We start from the raw sequence: 19,472 nt of genomic DNA on the forward strand, positions 1-19,472 counted from the left end.
CGCTCTGAGTACATTTAAAAAATAGCAGAAATAAAATATTGAAATGCATCGAACTCGGCAGGTGAATTTGTATTATATAGGTTACTACGAGTGTAGTTTAAGGTGAACCGTGTACTTGGATTTGTTTCTGGCTAAATATCTTCCGACCTGGTGTTAGACTTAATCATCGCATCTTTTCATCAGTGTTGTTCAATGCAATTATGACGCAGGGAATTGTCATGGTTGAAAAACCAAGGTCAGCATTATTTTCTACCTAGGAAATATAAAAGGCAAGCGATTATAAATAGGATCCTGCTATTTATCCAAAACAGCTTATGCAGGCTGGAAAAGACTTGTTGACAAAATAAACAAAACGTTAAGGTTAATTCAAATCAGAAAACAGATAACTTAATCCGTATTCAAGTTTTAAAATCCAACTTCTTCATTTAAGTTTTTTTGTCGCTTTTAAGCAAAAAAAAAAAAAAATTAAAACAATAATAATAACTCCAATTTTCTTTAGTTATAGTTTTGTAAATAATGAAAATGCTACACCTACAAGGCAACATAAATATTCGAGTTTTTTTCTGAGGGATAAATCAATGAATTGAAAATTTCAAGGTGCCTAATTTAACAAATAAAGATTTTAGATCGAGTGATATATTATTGCGAAATTTTTAAATATAAAATGAGTAACAGAATATTTCTAAAGGCGTCAGTAGTGTATTTACTCCAACAAATAATTGAAGACATAAATAATACAACATAAAGATATGGACCCATTACACTGTATCGTTACTGTGCCCAGTATAAGTAAAATGATGCCAATATTACAGCTATAAAACGGCTTACTTCAAATTATCATAGAACAATTGAACCCAGTTGAATTAGTAGTTCATCGCATTGTAAATCACAAAAGAAAATATTATCAACACTATGCTCCGTTAATATTCACAACCAATCTGAATGCAAACAGGCCGATACATATTTCCAGTTTCCACAGCTCTATAAAACCTATAATTACATCATAATTTGACTGAAGGTGCTGATTAATTCATATTTCCACATGCTGACAAAAAACTGACAAAAAAACAACAAATACTGAGATGTACTTGCTGTTGTAAATCTGTTGTAAAATCAATTAACACGCGGGACATTAGATAATAAAAACGGGTTATTGTGAACAAAAAATAGATTTACCAGAGTTGAGCTTGTAGACCCAGTCCCAATGAACTCCTTCTCCACAGTCGTTTCATTTGGACTTCGCTTCAGAGTCTGACCAGCGGGAATCGTGGAATCGTTGTAAGATCTGACGAACTTAAAGTCACTGGTTCGCGAGCCAGTTGTTAAGTAAGTATCATAGTTGTAAGAACTCCGTAAAGTTCCTGCGCCCTCTACCTCCGCGTAGTTGGGAGGGAAATATGCACTGGGAATAGCCACTGCGCCGTCAAACAACAGTCTGGGCTTTCGTCTCCGGCAAAACCTCACGGTCACAATTAGAATAATAAAAGTAAGAAAAAAGGTCGAGACGGAGACCAGTGCGATGATCAAATATGAAGTTAATTTGGAATCGTTTTCCTCAGAAAACATATCTTTCAGTTCTGGAACTTCTGCCAAGTTATCTGAAACCAATAAATACACGATGCATGTTGTGGAGAGAGGGGGGCGTCCGTTATCAGCCACTGAGATGACAAGATTCTGTTTCATCGTGTCCGATTCAGAAATGTCCCGCTGCGCCCTGATCTCACCACTGTGGAGACCAATGGTGAAAAGTGCCGGATCAGTCGATTTTAGGATTTGATAGGACAGCCACGCGTTCTGTCCAGAGTCCGCATCCACAGCGATCACTTTGGAAACTAGAGAGCCTGCATGAGCAGCTTTGGGGACCATTTCTGTCATGAAGGAGTTCCCGAGAGGCGCAGGATACAATATCTGTGGAGAGTTATCGTTCTCATCCGTTATGAACACACTCACAGTCACATTACTGCTGAGTGGAGGAGAACCGTTGTCTCTGGCAACGACCTGCACTTTGAAGCTTCTGAACTGCTCATAATCAAATGATCTCACAGCATGGATCACCCCAGTTTCTCCGCTAATCGACAAAAATGAGGATACAGGAACACCACTGACCTCACTGGACAGCACAGAATAGGACACGGTGCCGTTCTGCCTCCAGTCTGGGTCTCTCGCCTTTACAGAAATCACAGAGGAGCCGGGTTTGTTATTTTCAGCCACGTGCACGCTGTATGACTGCTCGTCAAATGCAGGTGGGTTGTCATTCACGTCTGATACAGATAACTGCACAGTTTTTGAGGACGATAAGGGTGGAGAGCCCTCATCAGTTGCAACAACTGTAATGTTATATTCAGACACAACCTCACGGTCTAGCTCTCCTGTAGTTACCAGTGAGTAATAATTTTTTATCGAGGGAATTAACTTGAAAGGTACATTTTGCTGAATAGAGCATCGTAATTGTTGGTTTGTCCCGGAATCTTTATCTTGGACATTAATAATCCCTACTTCCGTCCCAGGTAACGCGCTCTCTGGGATCGGATTGTTCAGAGATTTAAGAAATATCATCGGAGCATTGTCATTCACATCAGCGATTTCGATTATAACCTTAGCAAGAGAAGCTAATCCGGATCCATCTTTGGCTTGGATTCGCAATTCGTATGTGGACTCCTCTTCGAAATCGATCGCCCCTGTGACCTTAATTTGGCCAGTATGTGGATCAAGCGAAAATAATTTCATTTCTTCGTCCGAAACACGAGCGAATTCGTATGCCACTTCACCATTGGCTCCCTCGTCTGCATCAGTGGCGCTGACCGTAGCCACTACAGCACCTACAGGAGAATTTTCTGGCAGACTGACTGTATACACGGCCTGGCTAAAAACGGGGACATTATCATTAGCATCCAGTACAGTGATGTACACAACTACAGTACCAGATCTCTGTGGAGTCCCTCCGTCAGTTGCAGTAAGTAATAGTGTTACCTCCTGCTGTTTTTCGCGATCCAACTCTTTTTCTAATACTAACTCGCCATATCTTCCACCGTCAGTGTTCGTATGAACAGCCAAAACAAAATGATAATTTTCCTGTAGTATGTAGCTTTGGACCGCGTTCTTTCCTATATCCGCATCGTGGGCCTCGTCTAAGAGAAAGCGTGCTCCTTTTACAGCCGATTCTCTGATTTCTAACCTGATATGATCTTTTTTAAACTGAGGTGAATTGTCATTAACATCTTGAATATGAAGCGATATTCGATGTAATTCCAGAGGATTCTCCAGAACAAGCTCACATTTTAAGGCACACGAACTCTTCTGTCCACAAAGCGTTTCTCTGTCAATCCTTTCCGACACAATCAAATCGCCAGAAGTCAGATTAATGTCACAATAACGTCGGCGGCTACCTTCATTATCTATCCGGGCTCTGCGGGCAGAAAAGCTGGTAACGTCAACACTGAGATCTTTTGCAATATTTCCAATAACAGATCCGCGTTTCAGCTCCTCTGGAATAGAATAGCTCACATCTCCAAGCGACGAAGGCAGGATGAAAATTATTAAAAATACACGATACATGAGGTTGCTCGGAGAAAAAGAACTGCAGCCCATCTTCACATTCAAATAACAGGAAGATCGAACTGCAATTAATTCCTTCAATCTATAGATATATTCCAAGATACCCCCCACTCACTGAAAACAATCAACTGAAAGGAAATATTCCGATAGTCCGTGTGGTATTACGGGTTTCTGTAGTGTACCAGCGAATGCATTGGCACTGAATATTACACCGATGGGCGGAGAGGTGCATCTAACATTGCTGAGCTAGTAAATAGCGACACTCTCTGACTTTTTGAAAAATTGCACATAATTGCGCTGTATGTCTCTTCACAGTGACCTGAGGTCATACATGGACTACCAGCATGCACACGGGAAACAACAAATTGTGGTATAAAATTAAATGTGAATAAGACTGATTCAAAATGCTTGTTTTGTCTATATTCGAAGCCAATGGTTTGGACAAAATCCCTCAAAATGAACATTATTCGGTGCCATCAACTAATCTTAAAAATCATTTTATATATACAAATTGCATCTTGAGCCTGACGCTTACTATGCGGAAGTTTTATCATAAAATTCAGCATTGGTCTTAACCAGTTTCAATTAATTTTGCTTTAACAAGTGTATCAATTATTAGAATAACCTGTCAATGTCTTTGTTTTGAATGTTATAACTCTGAAATCCCACACACAGTGTTCTTGCAGAGAGAATGGTGTACAAAATGCCTCATCTCATGTGCTACCTCACTGTAAGACATATAAAAATGCATTAATATCTTAAAAGACATAAATGGGAGAACCATAACCACAATTTTTACACAATTACACAGTGAAATAATCACAGCTCGTGTGTTACCTAGTTTATGGTAGATACACTCAAGCTACAGCACTGACGCCAAAAATAAAATATAAACACATCATGACCTGAATTCATAGTTATGAGTTTAGAAATCCGACTCACTCTCAGGGGTTCTTTCCTTCTCACTAGTTAACTAGCCTGTGATGTATACTATATTCCCAAAAACATGCCTTTGCTTTGTTCTAAAAGAAAAACGCAAATTGCGCTACCATATTGCTCATCCAATAAAGTGATGTCTTATTTCCTGGGTAAAAACGCAATTAAAAAAAGGATCAGAAGCTGATTGAAAAATGACATGAGCATGCCGAAACAAAAATACTTCATGCACAGCATAAAGGGCAGTAAAACTCCGTATGAGTACAAAATGAGGGACACCAACTTACCAAAGTCGAGCATTTGGATGCACTCTCAATGGCCACTGTCTTTCCACTACCTTCATTAGGGCTCTTTCTCAACGTCTGCTCGGTGGGCAATGTAACGTCATTGTAAGAGCTGACAAACTTGAAGTCACTGGTACGGGAGCCTGTCGTCAAGTAAGTGTCATAATTGTAAGAACTGCGGAGCGTTCCAGCTCCATCCACATCTGCGTAGTTGGGAGGGAAATATGCACTCGGAATTGCCACTGCGCCATCAAACAACAGTTGGGGTTTTCTTCTACGGCACAACCTCACGGTCACGATAAGAATAATGAACGCCAGGAAGAAGGTGGAGACAGAAACCAGAGCAATAATTAAATACGAAGTTAATTTGGAACTGTTTTCCTCATATGACGTTTCTTTCAGCTCTGAAACATCTGCCAAGTTATCAGAGATCAGTAAATATATTGAACAGGTTGTTGAGAGAGGAGGTTGTCCATTATCTTTCACTAAGACAACAAGGCTCTGCTTCATGGTATCCGATTCAGAAATGTCACGCTGTGTCCTGATCTCTCCGCTGTGGAGGCCAATGGTGAAGAGCCCTGGATCAGTTGGTTTCAGGATCTGATAAGACAGCCAAGCGTTCTGTCCAGAGTCTGCATCCACAGCGATCACCTTAGAAACCAGGGAGCCCGCATGAGCAGCTTTAGGGACCATTTCTGTCATTAAGGAGTTCCCGAGAGGCGCAGGATATAATATCTGTGGAGAGTTATCATTCTCATCCTTTATAAACACACTCACTGTCACGTTGCTGCTGAGTGGAGGGGAACCGTTGTCTCTGGCAACGACCTGCACTTTGAAGCTTCTGAACTGCTCATAATCAAATGATCTGACAGCATGGATCATGCCAGTGTCTCCGTTAACGGACAAAAACGATGACACAGGAACACCATTGACCTCACTGGATGACAAAGAATAGAAAACGGTGCCATTCTGTCTCCAGTCTGGGTCACTTGCCCTCACAGAAATAACAGAAAATCCAGGCTTATTATTTTCAGACACGTAAGCATTGTAGGACTGCTCATCAAATAGAGGCGCGTTGTCATTCACATCTGACACAGACAGCTGCACAACTCTGGAGGAAGAAAGAGGTGGAGAACCCTCGTCGATAGCTGTGATTGTGATGTTGTATTCAGAGACCACTTCACGGTCTAGTTTGCCTGTAGTTACCAGCGAGTAATAATTTTTGATTGAGGGGATCAACTTGAAAGGAACATTTTGCTGGATAGAGCAGCGGACCTGTCGATTTGCCCCTGAATCTTTATCCTGAACATTAATGATGCCCACCTCCGTGCCAGGTAATGCATTTTCAGGAATGTTTTTGTTTAGAGATTTTAAAGCTATAACCGGGGCATTGTCATTCGCATCAGTGATTTCAATAATTACTTTAGCCTGTGAAGTCAGTCCCGCTCTGTCTTTCCCTTCAATACGCATTTCATAAGTGAACTCTTCTTCGTAATCGATTGGTCCGGTAACGACAATTTCTCCTTTTTTCTGGTCAATAGAAAATATCCTTTTTGCTTTTTCAGATATGTGACTAAATTCATACGTTACCTCGCCATTCGGTCCCTCGTCTGCATCAGTGGCGCTGACTGTGAGCACTACAGCGCCTAAAGGAGAGTTTTCTGGCAGACTGGCTGTATAAACGGCCTGGCTAAACACGGGAATATTATCGTTAGCATCAAGCACAGTGATGTGTATAACTACTGTACCGCTTTTCTGTGGAGACCCTCCGTCAGCGGCAGCCAGCACTAATGTAAGCTCTTGCTGATCTTCACGATCCAGTTCTTTTTCTAACACTAACTCTCCGTATTTTCTTCCTTCTCTATTCGTATGCACAACCAAAACAAAATTATCATTCCTTTGTAACGTGTAGCTTTGAACCGCGTTCTGTCCTATATCAGCGTCATGGGCCTCATTCACTGGAAAGCGGGCGCCTTTATCGGCAGATTCTGTAATTTCTAGTCGTATAACATCCTTCGGAAACCGAGGCGAGTTGTCATTTATATCTTGAATTTGAAGTGTAATACGATATAGCTCCAAAGGATCCTCCAGTACGACCTCATATTGCAGGTGACATGTAATCTTCTCGCCGCAAATCTCTTCTCTGTCGATTATTTCAGACAAAACCAAATCGCCAGAATTCAGGTTAATGTCGCAGTATCGTCGGCGACTACCTTCAGTATCAATACGGGCTTTGCGAGCTCTTAGTGTTTCAACATCCACACCCAGATCCTTCGCTATATTTCCAATGACGGTTCCACGTTTCATCTCTTCCGGAATGGAATAGCTTACATCGCCAAAGGAAGTAGGCACGGCAATGAGAAAATAAATAAAAAAGCACGTCTGGCAACTAACAGTGAACCCTTTGTAACACATTTTAGTTCAAACAAAAGATGATTCGCATTGTAATCCAATATTTTAATGTATCAGCCGATTTAATAGCAGGATGTTCCGATAGCATCCAAGTTGAAAGACAAAAGCTCTACGGTCCTTGTGGTACAATGATTTCTGTGTTGCAGCAGCGGATTGCTAGTGTGTGAATATTTTCATTGTGGGAGGAGAGGTACATGGAACGTTCCTTAGCTGGTGAACAGCGACACTATGAGCACATTTAAATAAGTGCATACAGCAACGAATATGAAATATGCCAGTTATGAGATATGTTACAATTAAATCGATTCTGAAGATATCATTTTATAGCGGTCATGGAAAATAGGTATGCGCAATTTTAAACTGAATCTCAATTCCACACGGACACTCGTTGAGGTAAAGAAAGCGAAGAAGCATATATCCATAAGTAAATCTGGATGTCAAAATGAAGGACGTCCTCCTATGATTTAGTTGGACAACGCAACATTTATAAAAAAAAAAACTATTCTATGGGTATGATAAATTCTATTACAGAACTACAGGTTGTAAACACGCGCGGAAATGAGCGGACAAAAGTGTTCATTTCTGGGTCTTAAAAAAATATATATACAGTTGACTGTCTGATTCATTAAAACTATTTGTTAAATAGTCCACTGCACACAATCTATATATATTTCATAAAAACGGAACTCCATTCTAGATTTTAAATGCTTGTAGGAAAGACAAACGCAGCAAACCAGCAACATACATACAAACGCCTCAACAATAAAGTGACACACACAATTCACCAAATGCTATTTCAGTATGACTGTAACTATGCTTCGATGTTCGTGGGACGCAACAGTATTCAAATATAAATGGCAGTTACTATATTCAAAATGGTAGTACCCCTGAGTTTTAATTTGATTTCATGTAAACAGCAGAATTTCCAAGTGGTATTGGAAAGGAGAAAGAGCACTGGGACACATAAATCGCTCAGTTGAAGTCACATTTACATAAAAGGTGCAAAAAACTAACCCACCAGAAATCACTTTGAAACAACAAAAACATTTTATGACATAGTGCAAGTTCAATTAAGACGTCCCTCACTGTCGCAAAACACGTATAGTAATAGCAACTCTGCGTAAATGAATCAAAAGAACAGCATCGCATTAAACCTCTGGAAACAACAATATTATATATATCCGATTCAAATATTATTTTCACTGAATCATTGCATGGCAGTGCCAAAACACTAAATAAATTATGGGTATCCTATTGCTCTAGGGAACATGGATAAGAACAAGGAATAAGGAATGCCAACTTACCAAAGTCGCGCAATTGGATATAGTGACAGCGTCCTCTTTCACATCATCAGCTTCATTAGGGCTTCTCCTCAACGTCTGCTGAGTGGGCAGCGTGACGTCATTGTAAGAGGTAACGAACTTGAAGTCGCTGGTGCGTGAGCCAGTTGTTAAGTAAGTGTCATAATTATAAGAACTGCGGAGAGTTCCTGCTCCATCCACCTCCGCGTAATTGGGAGGGAAATATGCGCTGGGTACCGCCACTGCGCTATCAAACAACAGCCTGGGCTTCCTTCTACGGCAAAGTTTTACAGCCACGACGAGAATAATGAACGTCAGAAAGAAGGTAGAAACGGAGACCAGAGAAATGATTAAATACGAAGTTAACTTTGAGTTCTTGCCCTCATCAGACATATCCTTCAAATTTGGAACTTCTGCCAAATTATCAGAAATGAGCAAATACACTGGACATGTTGTGGAGAGAGAAGGTTGTCCGTTATCTTTCACCAGTATAACAAGGTTCTGCTTCATGGAATCAGATTCCGAAATATCCCGCTGCGCCCTGATTTCTCCACTGTGGAGACCAATGGTGAAAAGTCCTGGATCCGTCGATTTCACGATCTGATAGGACAGCCAAGCGTTCTGTCCAGAGTCTGCATCCACAGCGATCACCTTTGAAACCAGAGAACCCGCATGGGCAGCTTTGGGGACCATCTCGGTCATGAAGGAGTTCCCTTGAGGAGCAGGATATAGTATCTGTGGAGAGTTATCATTCTCATCGGTTATGAACACACTCACAGTCACGTTGCTGTTGAGTGGAGGGGAACCGTTGTCTCTGGCAACCACCTGCACTTTGAAGCTTCTGAATTGCTCATAATCAAATGATCTGACAGCATGGATCATGCCAGTGTCTCCGTTAATGGACAAAAACGATGACACAGGAACACCATTGACCTCACTGGACGACAAAGAATAGAAAACGGTGCCGTTCTGTCTCCAGTCCGGGTCACTTGCCCTCACAGAAATAACAGAAAATCCGGGCTTATTATTTTCAGACACGTAAGCATTGTAGGACTGCTCATCAAATAGAGGCGCGTTGTCATTCACATCTGACACAGACAGCTGCACAACTTTGGAGGAAGAAAGTGGCGGGGAACCCTCGTCAATAGCTGTGATTGTGATGTTGTATTCAGAGACCACTTCACGGTCTAGTTCGCCTGTAGTTACCAGCGAGTAATAATTTTTTATCGAGGGAATTAACTTGAAAGGTACATTTTGCTGGATAGAGCATCGTAATTGTTGATTTGTCCCGGAGTCTTTATCCTGGATATTAATAATCCCTACCTCCGTTCCAGGTAACGCGCTCTCTGGGATCGGATTGTTCAGAGACTTAAGAAATATCATCGGAGTGTTGTCATTCACATCAGCGATTTCGATAATAACCTTAGCAAGGGAAGCCAGTCCGGATCCATCTTTGGCTTGGATTCGCAATTCATATGTGGACTCCTCTTCGAAATCGATCGGCCCTGTGACCATAATTTGTCCACTGTGTGGATCAAGCGAAAATAATTTCATTTCTTCGTCCGAAACACGAGCGAATTCGTAAGTCACTTCACCATTGGCTCCCTCGTCTGCATCAGTGGCGCTGACCGTAGCCACTACAGCACCTAGAGGAGAATTTTCAGGCAGACTGACTGTATACAAGGCCTGGCTAAAAACTGGGACATTATCATTAGCATCCAGCACAGTGACGTGTATAACTACAGTACCAGATCTCTGTGGAGTCCCTCCGTCAGCTGCAGTAAGTAATAATGTTACCTCCCGCTGTTTTTCGCGATCCAACTCCTTTTCTAATACTAACTCGCCATATCTTCCACCGTCGGTGTTCGTATGAACAGCCAAAACAAAATGACCATTTTCCTGTAACGTGTAGCTTTGGACCGCGTTCTTTCCAATATCCGCATCGTGGGCCTCGTCTAAGAGAAAGCGAGCTCCTTTGTCAGCCGATTCTCTAATTTCAAACCTGATAAGGTCCTTTTTGAACTGAGGTGAATTGTCATTAACATCTTGAATATGAAGCGATATTCGATGTAATTCCAGAGGATTCTCCAGAACAAGCTCGCATTTTAAGGCACATGAACTCTTCTGTCCACAAAGCGTTTCTCTGTCAATCCTTTCCGACACAATCAAATCGCCAGAAGTCAGATTAATGTCACAATAACGTCGGCGGCTACCTTCATTATCTATCCGGGCTCTGCGGGCAGAAAAGCTCGTCACGTCAACACTGAGATCTTTTGCAATATTTCCAATAACAGATCCGCGTTTCAGCTCCTCTGGAATAGAATAGCTCACATCTCCAAGCGACGAAGGCAGGATGAAAATAATTAAAAATACACGATACATGAGGTTGCTCGGAGAAAAAGAACTGCAGCCCATCTTCACATTCAAATAACAGGAATATCGAACTGCAATGAATTCCTTAAATCTATAGAAATATTCCAATATACCCCCCACTCACTGAAAACAATCAACTGAAAGGAAATAGACCGATAGTCCGTGCGGTATTACGGGTTTTTGTAGTGTAGCAGCGAATGCATTGCCACTGAATATTACACCGATGGGCGGAGAGGTGCATCTAACATTGCTGAGCTAGTAAATAGCGACACTCTCTGACTTTTTGAAAAATTGCACATAATTGCGCTGTATGTCTCTTCACAGTGACCTGAGGTCATACATGGACTACCAGCATGCACACGGGAGACAACAAATTGTGGTATAAAATTAAATGTGAATAAGACTGATTCAAAATGCGTGTTTTGTCTATATTCGAAGCCAATGGTTTGCACAAAATCCCTCAAAATGAACATTATTCGGTGCCTTCAACTAATCTTAAAAATCATTTTATACATACAAATTGCATCTTGAGCCTGACGCTTACTATGCAGAAGTTTTATCATAAAATTCAGCATTGGTCTGTACCAGTTTAAATTAATTTTGCTTTAACAAGTGTATCAATTATTTGAATAACCTGTCAATGTCTTTGTTTTGAATGTTATAACTCTGAAATCCCACACACAGTGTTCTTGCAGAGAGAATGGTGGACAAAATGCCTCATCTCATGTGCTACCTCACTGTAAGATATATAAAAATGCATTAATATCTTAAAAGACATAAATGGGAGAACCATAGCCACAATTTTTACACAATTACACAGCGAAATAATCACAGCTCGTGTGTTACCTAGTTTATGGGAGATACACTCAAGCTACAGCACTGATGCCAAAAATAAAATAAAAACACATCATGACCTGAATTCATAGTTGAGTTTAGAATTCTGACTCACTCTCAGGGGTTCTTTCATTCTCACTAGTTAACTAGCCTATGATATATACTATATTCCCAAAAACATGCCTTTGCTTCGTTCTAAAAGAAAACCGCAAATTATGCTACCATATTGTTCGTCCAATAAAGTGATGTCTTATTTTCTGGGTAAAAACGCAATTAAAGGAAGGATCAGAAGCTGATTGAAAAATGACATGAGCATGCCGAAACAAAAATACTTCATGCACAGCATAAAGGGCAGTAAAACTCTGTATGAGTACAAAATGAGGGACACCTACTTACCAAAGTCGAGCATTTGGATGCATTCTCAATGGCCTCTGTCTTTCCACTACCTTCATTAGGGCTCTTTCTCAATGTCTGCTGAGTGGGCAATGTAACGTCATTGTAAGAGCTGACAAACTTGAAGTCGCTGGTGCGGGAGCCTGTCGTCAAGTAAGTGTCATAATTGTAAGAACTGCGGAGCGTTCCAGCTCCATCCACATCTGCGTAGTTGGGAGGGAAATATGCACTCGGAATTGCCACTGCGCCATCAAAAAACAGTTGGGGTTTTCTTCTACGGCACAACCTCACTGTCACGATAAGAATAATGAACGCCAGGAAGAAGGTGGAGACAGAAACCAGAGCAATAATTAAATACGAAGTTAATTTGGAACTGTTTTCCTCATATGACGTTTCTTTCAACTCTGAAACATCTGCCAAGTTATCAGAGATCAGTAAATATATTGAACAGGTTGTTGAGAGAGGAGGTTGTCCATTATCTTTCACTAAGACAACAAGGCTCTGCTTCATGGTGTCCGATTCAGAAATGTCACGCTGTGTCCTGATCTCTCCACTGTGGAGGCCAATGGTGAAAAGTCCTGGATCAGTTGGTTTCAGGATCTGATAGGACAGCCAGGCGTTCTGTCCAGAGTCAGCATCCACAGCAATCACCTTAGAAACCAGGGAGCCCGCGTGAGCAGCTTTGGGGACCATCTCAGTCATTAAGGAGTTCCCGAGAGGCGCAGGATATAATATCTGGGGAGAGTTATCATTCTCATCCTTTATAAACACACTCACTGTCACGTTGCTGCTGAGTGGAGGGGAACCGTTGTCTCTGGCAACCACCTGCACTTTGAAGCTTCTGAACTGCTCATAATCAAATGATCTGACAGCATGGATCATGCCAGTGTCTCCGTTAACGGACAAAAACGATGACACAGGAACCCCATTGACCTCACTGGACGACAAAGAATAGAAAACGGTGCCGTTCTGTCTCCAGTCCGGGTCACTTGCCCTCACAGAAATAACAGAAAATCCGGGCTTATTATTTTCAGACACGTAAGCATTGTAGGACTGCTCATAAAATAGAGGCGCGTTGTCATTCACGTCTGACACAGACAACTGCACAACTTTGGAGGAAGAAAGTGGCGGGGAACCCTCGTCAATAGCTGTGATTGTGATGTTGTATTCAGAGACCACTTCACGGTCTAGTTCGCCTGTAGTTACCAGTGAGTAGTAATTTTTGATTGAGGGGACCAACTTGAAAGGAACATTTTGCTGGATAGAGCAGCGGACCTGTTGATTTACCCCTGAATCTTCGTCCTGAACATTAATGATGCCCACCTCTGTGCCAGGTAATGCACTTTCAGGAATGTTTTTGTTTAGAGATTTTAAAGCTATAACCGGGGCATTGTCATTCGCATCCGTGATTTCAATAATTACTTTAGCCTGTGAAGTCAGTCCCGCTCTGTCTTTCCCTTCAATACGCATTTCATAAGTGAACTCTTCTTCGTAATCGATTGGTCCGGTAACGACAATTTCTCCTTTTTTCTGGTCAACAGAAAATATCCTTTTTGCTTTTTCAGATATGTGACTAAATTCATACGTCACCTCGCCATTCGGTCCCTCGTCTGCATCAGTGGCGCTGACTGTGAGCACTACAACGCCTAAAGGAGAGTTTTCTGGCAGACTGGCTGTATAAACGGCCTGGCTAAACACAGGCATATTATCGTTAGCATCAAGCACAGTGATGTGTATAACTACTGTACCGCTTTTCTGTGGAGTCCCTCCGTCAGCGGCAGCCAGCACTAATGTAAGCTCTTGCTGTTCTTCACGATCCAGCTCTTTTTCTAACACTAACTCTCCGTATTTTCTTCCTTCTTTATTCGTATGCACAACCAAAACAAAATTATCATTCCTTTGTAACGTGTAGCTTTGAACCGCGTTCTGTCCTATATCAGCGTCGTGGGCCTCATTCACTGGAAAACGGGCACCTTTAGCGGAAGATTCTCCTATTTCGAGTCGTATAATATCCTTCGGAAACCCAGGCGAGTTGTCATTTATATCCTGAATTTGAAGTGCAATGCGATGTAGCTCCAAAGGATCCTCCAGTACAACCGCATATTTCAGGTGACATGTAATTTTTTCACCGCAAATCTCTTCTCTGTCGATCCTTTCAGAGACAATCAAATCGCCAGAATTCAGGTTAATGTCGCAGTATCGTCGGCGACTACCTTCAGTATCAATACGGGCTTTGCGAGCTCTTAGTGTTTCAACATCCACACCCAGATCCTTCGCTATATTTCCAATGACGGTTCCACGTTTCATCTCTTCCGGAATGGAATAGCTTACATCGCCAAAGGAAGTAGGCACGGCAATGAGAAAATAAATAAAAAAGCACGTCTGGCAACTAACAGTGAACCCTTTGTAACACATTTTAGTTCAAACAAAAGATGATTCGCATTGTAATCCAATATTTTAATGTATCAGCCGATTTAATAGCAGGATGTTCCGATAGCATCCAAGTTGAAAGACAAAAGCTCTACGGTCCTTGTGGTACAATGATTTCTGTGTTGCAGCAGGGGATTGCTAGTGTGTGAATATTTTCATTGTGGGAGGAGAGGTACATGGAACGTTCCTTAGCTGGTGAACAGCGACACTATGAGCACATTTAAATAAGTGCATACAGCAACGAATATGAAATATGCCAGTTTTGAGATAAGTCACAATTAAATCGATTCTGAAGATATCATTTTATAGCGGGCATGGAAAATAGGTATGCACAATTTTAAACTGAATCTCAATTCCACAAGGACACTCGTTGAGGTAAAGAAAGCTGAAAAGTATATATCCATAAGTACAACTGGATGTCAAAATGAAAGACGTCCTCCTATGATTTAGTTGGACATACATAACATAACATACACAACGTAAGACGAGAACAGGCCATTCAACCCAACACTGCTCGTCTATTCCTACCACTAAACTGTACTTAATGCTTAGTTTACCTATAAGCTATATAGTATCTAACACTGTATCAACCTTTAAAAAATAAAAACTCTTCTATGGGTATGATAAATTCTATTACAGAATTACAGGTTGTAAACACGCGTGGAAATGAGCCAACAAAAGTGTTGATTTCAGGGTCTGAAAAAAATCTATACAGTTGACTTTCTGATTCATTAAAAGTATTTGTTAATTAGTCTACTGCACACAATCTAGATATGTTTCATAAAAACTGAACTCCATTCTAGATTTTAAATGCTTGTACGGAAGACAAACGCAGCAAACCAGCAACATACCTACAAACGCCTCAACAATACAATGCCACATACAATTCACCAAATGCTATTTCAGTACGACAATGTATTAAAGAAGTCTACTAAATGGTTCGATGTTCGTGGGATGCAACAGTAAGCAGATATTAATGGCAGTTACTATATTCCAAATGATAGTATCCCTGAGTTGTAATTTGATTTCATATAAACAGCAGAATTTCCAAGTGGTACTGGAAAAGAGAAAGAGCACTGGGACACATAAACCACTCTGTTGAAGTCACATCTACATAAAACGTGCACAAAAACTAACCCACCAGAATTCACATTGAAACAACCAAAATATTATATGACGTAGTGTAAGTTCAATTAACACTTCCCTCACTGATGCAAAACACGTATAGCAATAGCAACTATGCGTAAATTAATCAAAAGAACAGCATCGCATTAAACCTCTGGAAACAACAATGTTATATATATATATCCAATTCAAATATTATTTTCACTGAATCATGGCATGGCAATTCCAAAAGACTAAATCAATTATGGGTATCCTATTGCTCTAGGGAACATGGATATGAACAAGGAATAAGGAATGCCAACTTACCAAAGTTGCGCAATTGGATATAGTGACAGCGTCCTCTTTCACATCATCAGCTTCATTAGGGCTTCTCCTCAACGTCTGCTGAGTGGGCAGCGTGACGTCATTGTAAGAGGTAACGAACTTGAAGTCGCTGGTGCGTGAGCCAGTTGTTAAGTAAGTGTCATAATTGTAAGAACTGCGGAGAGTTCCTGCTCCATCCACCTCAGCGTAATTGGGAGGGAAATATGCGCTGGGTACCGCCACTGCGCTATCAAACAACAGCCTGGGCTTCCTTCTACGGCAAAGTCTTACAGCCACGAGGAGAATAATGAACGTCAGAAAGAAGGTAGAAACGGAGACCAGAGAAATGATTAAATACGAAGTTAACTTTGAGTTCTTGCCCTCATCAGACATATCCTTCAAATTTGGAACTTCTGCCAAATTATCAGAAATGAGCAAATACACTGGACATGTTGTGGAGAGAGAAGGTTGTCCGTTATCTTTCACCAGTATAACAAGGTTCTGCTTCATGGAATCAGATTCCGAAATATCCCGCTGCGCCCTGATTTCTCCACTGTGGAGACCAATGGTGAAAAGTCCTGGATCAGTCGATTTCACGATCTGATAGGACAGCCAAGCGTTCTGTCCAGAGTCTGCATCCACAGCGATCACCTTTGAAACCAGGGAACCTGCATGGGCAGCTTTGGGGACCATCTCGGTCATGAAGGAGTTCCCTTGAGGTGCAGGATATAGTATCTGTGGAGAGTTATCATTCTCATCGGTTATAAACACACACACAGTCACGTTGCTGCTGAGTGGAGGGGAACCGTTGTCTCTGGCAACGACCTGAACTTTGAAGCTTCTGAACTTCTCATAATCAAATGATCTGATAGCATGGATCACCCCGGTGTCCCCGTTAATCGATAAAAAGGAGGACACGGGAACACCACTGATGTCACTGGATAACAAAGAATAGAATACGGTTCCGTTCTGTCTCCAATCCGCGTCGCTCGCCCTTACAGAAATAACCGTGGTGCCGGGTTTGTTATTTTCTTTCACATAGGCACTGTACGAGTGCTCAGCAAACAATGGCGGGTTGTCATTCACGTCTGATACAAATAATTGAATGTTTTTTGAGGAAGACAGAGGAGGGGAGCCTTCGTCGGTAGCTGTAATTGTTATGTTGTAAGCAGACCGCACTTCGCGGTCAAGATCGCCTGTAGTTACCAGCGAGTAATAATTTTTAATGGAGGGGATTAACTTGAAAGGAACATTGTGTTGAATGGAGCAGCGTACCTGTCGATTTGACCCAGAGTCTTTATCTTGAACATTTATGATGCCCACCTCAGTGCCAGGTAATGCGTTCTCAGGGATAGGGTTGTTCAGAGATTTAAGAACTATCACTGGCGCGTTGTCATTCACATCACTGATTTCTATAATTACCTTCGTATAAGAGGCCAAACCCGAACCATCTTTTGCTTGTACTCGCATTTCGTAATTCGACTCCTCTTCAAAATCTATTTGTCCGATCAGGGTAATTGTGCCCGTATTATGATCAATTGTGAACACATTTTCAGCATTATCAGATGTACGACTAAATTCGTATGTCACTTCGCCATTAGCTCCCTCGTCTGCATCATTGGCACTGACTGTAACCACAACGGTACCTAAAGGAGAATTTTCAGGCAGACTGACAGTATAAACAGCCTGGTTAAACACGGGGATATTATCGTTAGCATCCAGCACAGTAACTTGTATAACTACAGTACCAGATCTCTGTGGACTGCCTCCGTCAGTTGCAGTAAGTAATAATGTAACCTCTTGTTGGTCCTCACGATCTAACTCTTTTTCTAACACTAACTCACCGTATTTTCCTCCATCTACAGTTGAACGAACTGCGAGAACAAAATGAGCATTCCTTTGTAGTGTGTAGCTTTGGACCGCGTTCTGTCCAACATCCGCATCGTGGGCCTCATCTAAGGGGAAGCGAGCTCCTTTGTCGGCGGATTCGGTTATTTCTAGCAAGAAAATATCTTTTGGAAACCTTGGGTTGTTGTCATTAATGTCTTCTATTTTCAAAGCAATACGGTGCAGCTCCAGTGGATTCTCCAGTACAAGCTCGTGGTATAAAGTGCACGAAGGCTTCTGACCACAGAGCTGTTCCCGATCCATCCTTTCTGCGACAACCAGATCACCAGTACTCAAATTAATGTCACAATAACGTTTGATACCGTCCTCCGTATCTACACGGGCTTTCCGAGTCGACAGACTCTTCAGATCCACACCGAGATCCTTCGCCATATTCCCAATAACAGATCCGAGTTTCATTTCCTCGGGAATAGAATAGCTCACATCTCCAAAGGAAGCAGGGAGGGAGAAAAGAAACAAAACCAAGCAGTACGTTGGGTTGCTCACAGAGTATCCTTTGTAGCCCATGTTAGGTTCGAAATGGCTGATAATTCAAATCCAATCCTTACATGTACAGAAATAGCACGTTCAAATCACATTCCCATAAAAATAACATCCAAATGGAAAGAAACAGTTAAAGGTCCGTGTGGTTCGATGGTTTTCCGTGGTTCAACAGCAGATTTCCTTCTCTTAATGTCAAGTGGGTGGAGAGCCGCATTAAACCGCCTGAAGTTGGTATATAGCGACACTCTGAGTAATTTTAAATAACTGCAGAAAATAAGAGGCACTCATTCTACCACCGTGCTAATCGTTTTCAGTAACCAGGGAAGAACACGTGGAAGTTTTAGATTGAATTTCAATATATGAGCTAACAAACAGCGTTTCTCATTGAACGTTTGGAGGAAGCAATATCAAAATACTAGCTGTGTACATGCCTGTAAGTCAGTCAATCGACGCATTTCTTTAAAAAGGATACTTCCTGGTGTTTTCATAGTAGTTTTCATAGTCAAGTAAAATAGGATTCTTAAAAAAACAGCATCTATTAAATAAAAAATATGATAAACAAATATAGTGTTTCTGGACTTCTATTCATTGTAATTATTACAATTGATTCATTCAATATTCTGATGAGGAAATATTGAGTTGTAATTAAAAGTGCATATACACGGGATTAATAACATAAGTCAAAGATTGAGTCCATATATGAGAAATAAATCTCGATACCTAAGGCTGATACCTAAGGCTGAGACCACGCATGCATGGGGGCAGAGGGACCAATAAGTCATTGCTGTACACGTGAAATGAGAACGATAGATGCACAAATGCGAGTCAATTTGAAGTTAACCAGCTAATTCACCTCAGATAAGCAATGGTGAGTAGCACCGATCCAGAAGTCAGCAACACCTTTGTTTTTATCGTTTAAGATAGTGTATGTTTAATAAAACATGAAGTGAACTAAGTAATTTCGTAAATAAAACAAATATTGTCTCACATATGCTGAAAAGTTTAAGATTTTCTTTTCTAGGATGGATGTAGAAAGGATTTTCACGCCTGCCATATTCATATCCACATAGAAATAGTTATATGCCCGCAGAAATAAATCAAATCAGGAAATTCTTTGATTTAAAATTCATGGCAC

At 41.2% G+C, this 19,472-nt stretch overlaps 1 protein-coding gene and 1 long non-coding RNA gene across 11 annotated transcripts in view; one reads left to right on the forward strand and one right to left on the reverse strand.

The window, feature by feature from the left end:
- The window catches only part of LOC118223390 (protocadherin gamma-C5-like), a 247,865-nt gene that overhangs the window by 225,775 nt on the left and 2,618 nt on the right, over nucleotides 1-19,472 (reverse strand). The window contains exon 1 of one of the 8 annotated variants that reach the window (XM_035409850.1): nucleotides 15,950-18,528. The exons of 1 other annotated variant lie outside the window; for it this stretch is intronic. In XM_035409850.1, the coding sequence (XP_035265741.1) occupies nucleotides 15,950-18,361 (2,412 nt within the window). In that variant the 5' untranslated portion in view covers nucleotides 18,362-18,528. Of the gene's footprint in view, nucleotides 1-1,176; nucleotides 3,739-4,778; nucleotides 7,333-8,491; nucleotides 11,087-12,091; nucleotides 14,649-15,949; nucleotides 18,529-19,472 lie in introns of those variants that run through there. 6 more of the 8 variants (XM_035409876.1, XM_035409853.1, XM_035409849.1 and 3 more) reach the window with 6 other exon arrangements.
- The window catches only part of LOC118223414, a 73,081-nt gene that overhangs the window by 43,072 nt on the left and 10,537 nt on the right, over nucleotides 1-19,472 (forward strand). The gene's annotated exons all lie outside the window — the stretch shown is intronic.

This window comes from Anguilla anguilla, chromosome 3 (assembly GCF_013347855.1).
Source record: "Anguilla anguilla isolate fAngAng1 chromosome 3, fAngAng1.pri, whole genome shotgun sequence".
NCBI lineage: Eukaryota > Metazoa > Chordata > Actinopteri > Anguilliformes > Anguillidae > Anguilla > Anguilla anguilla.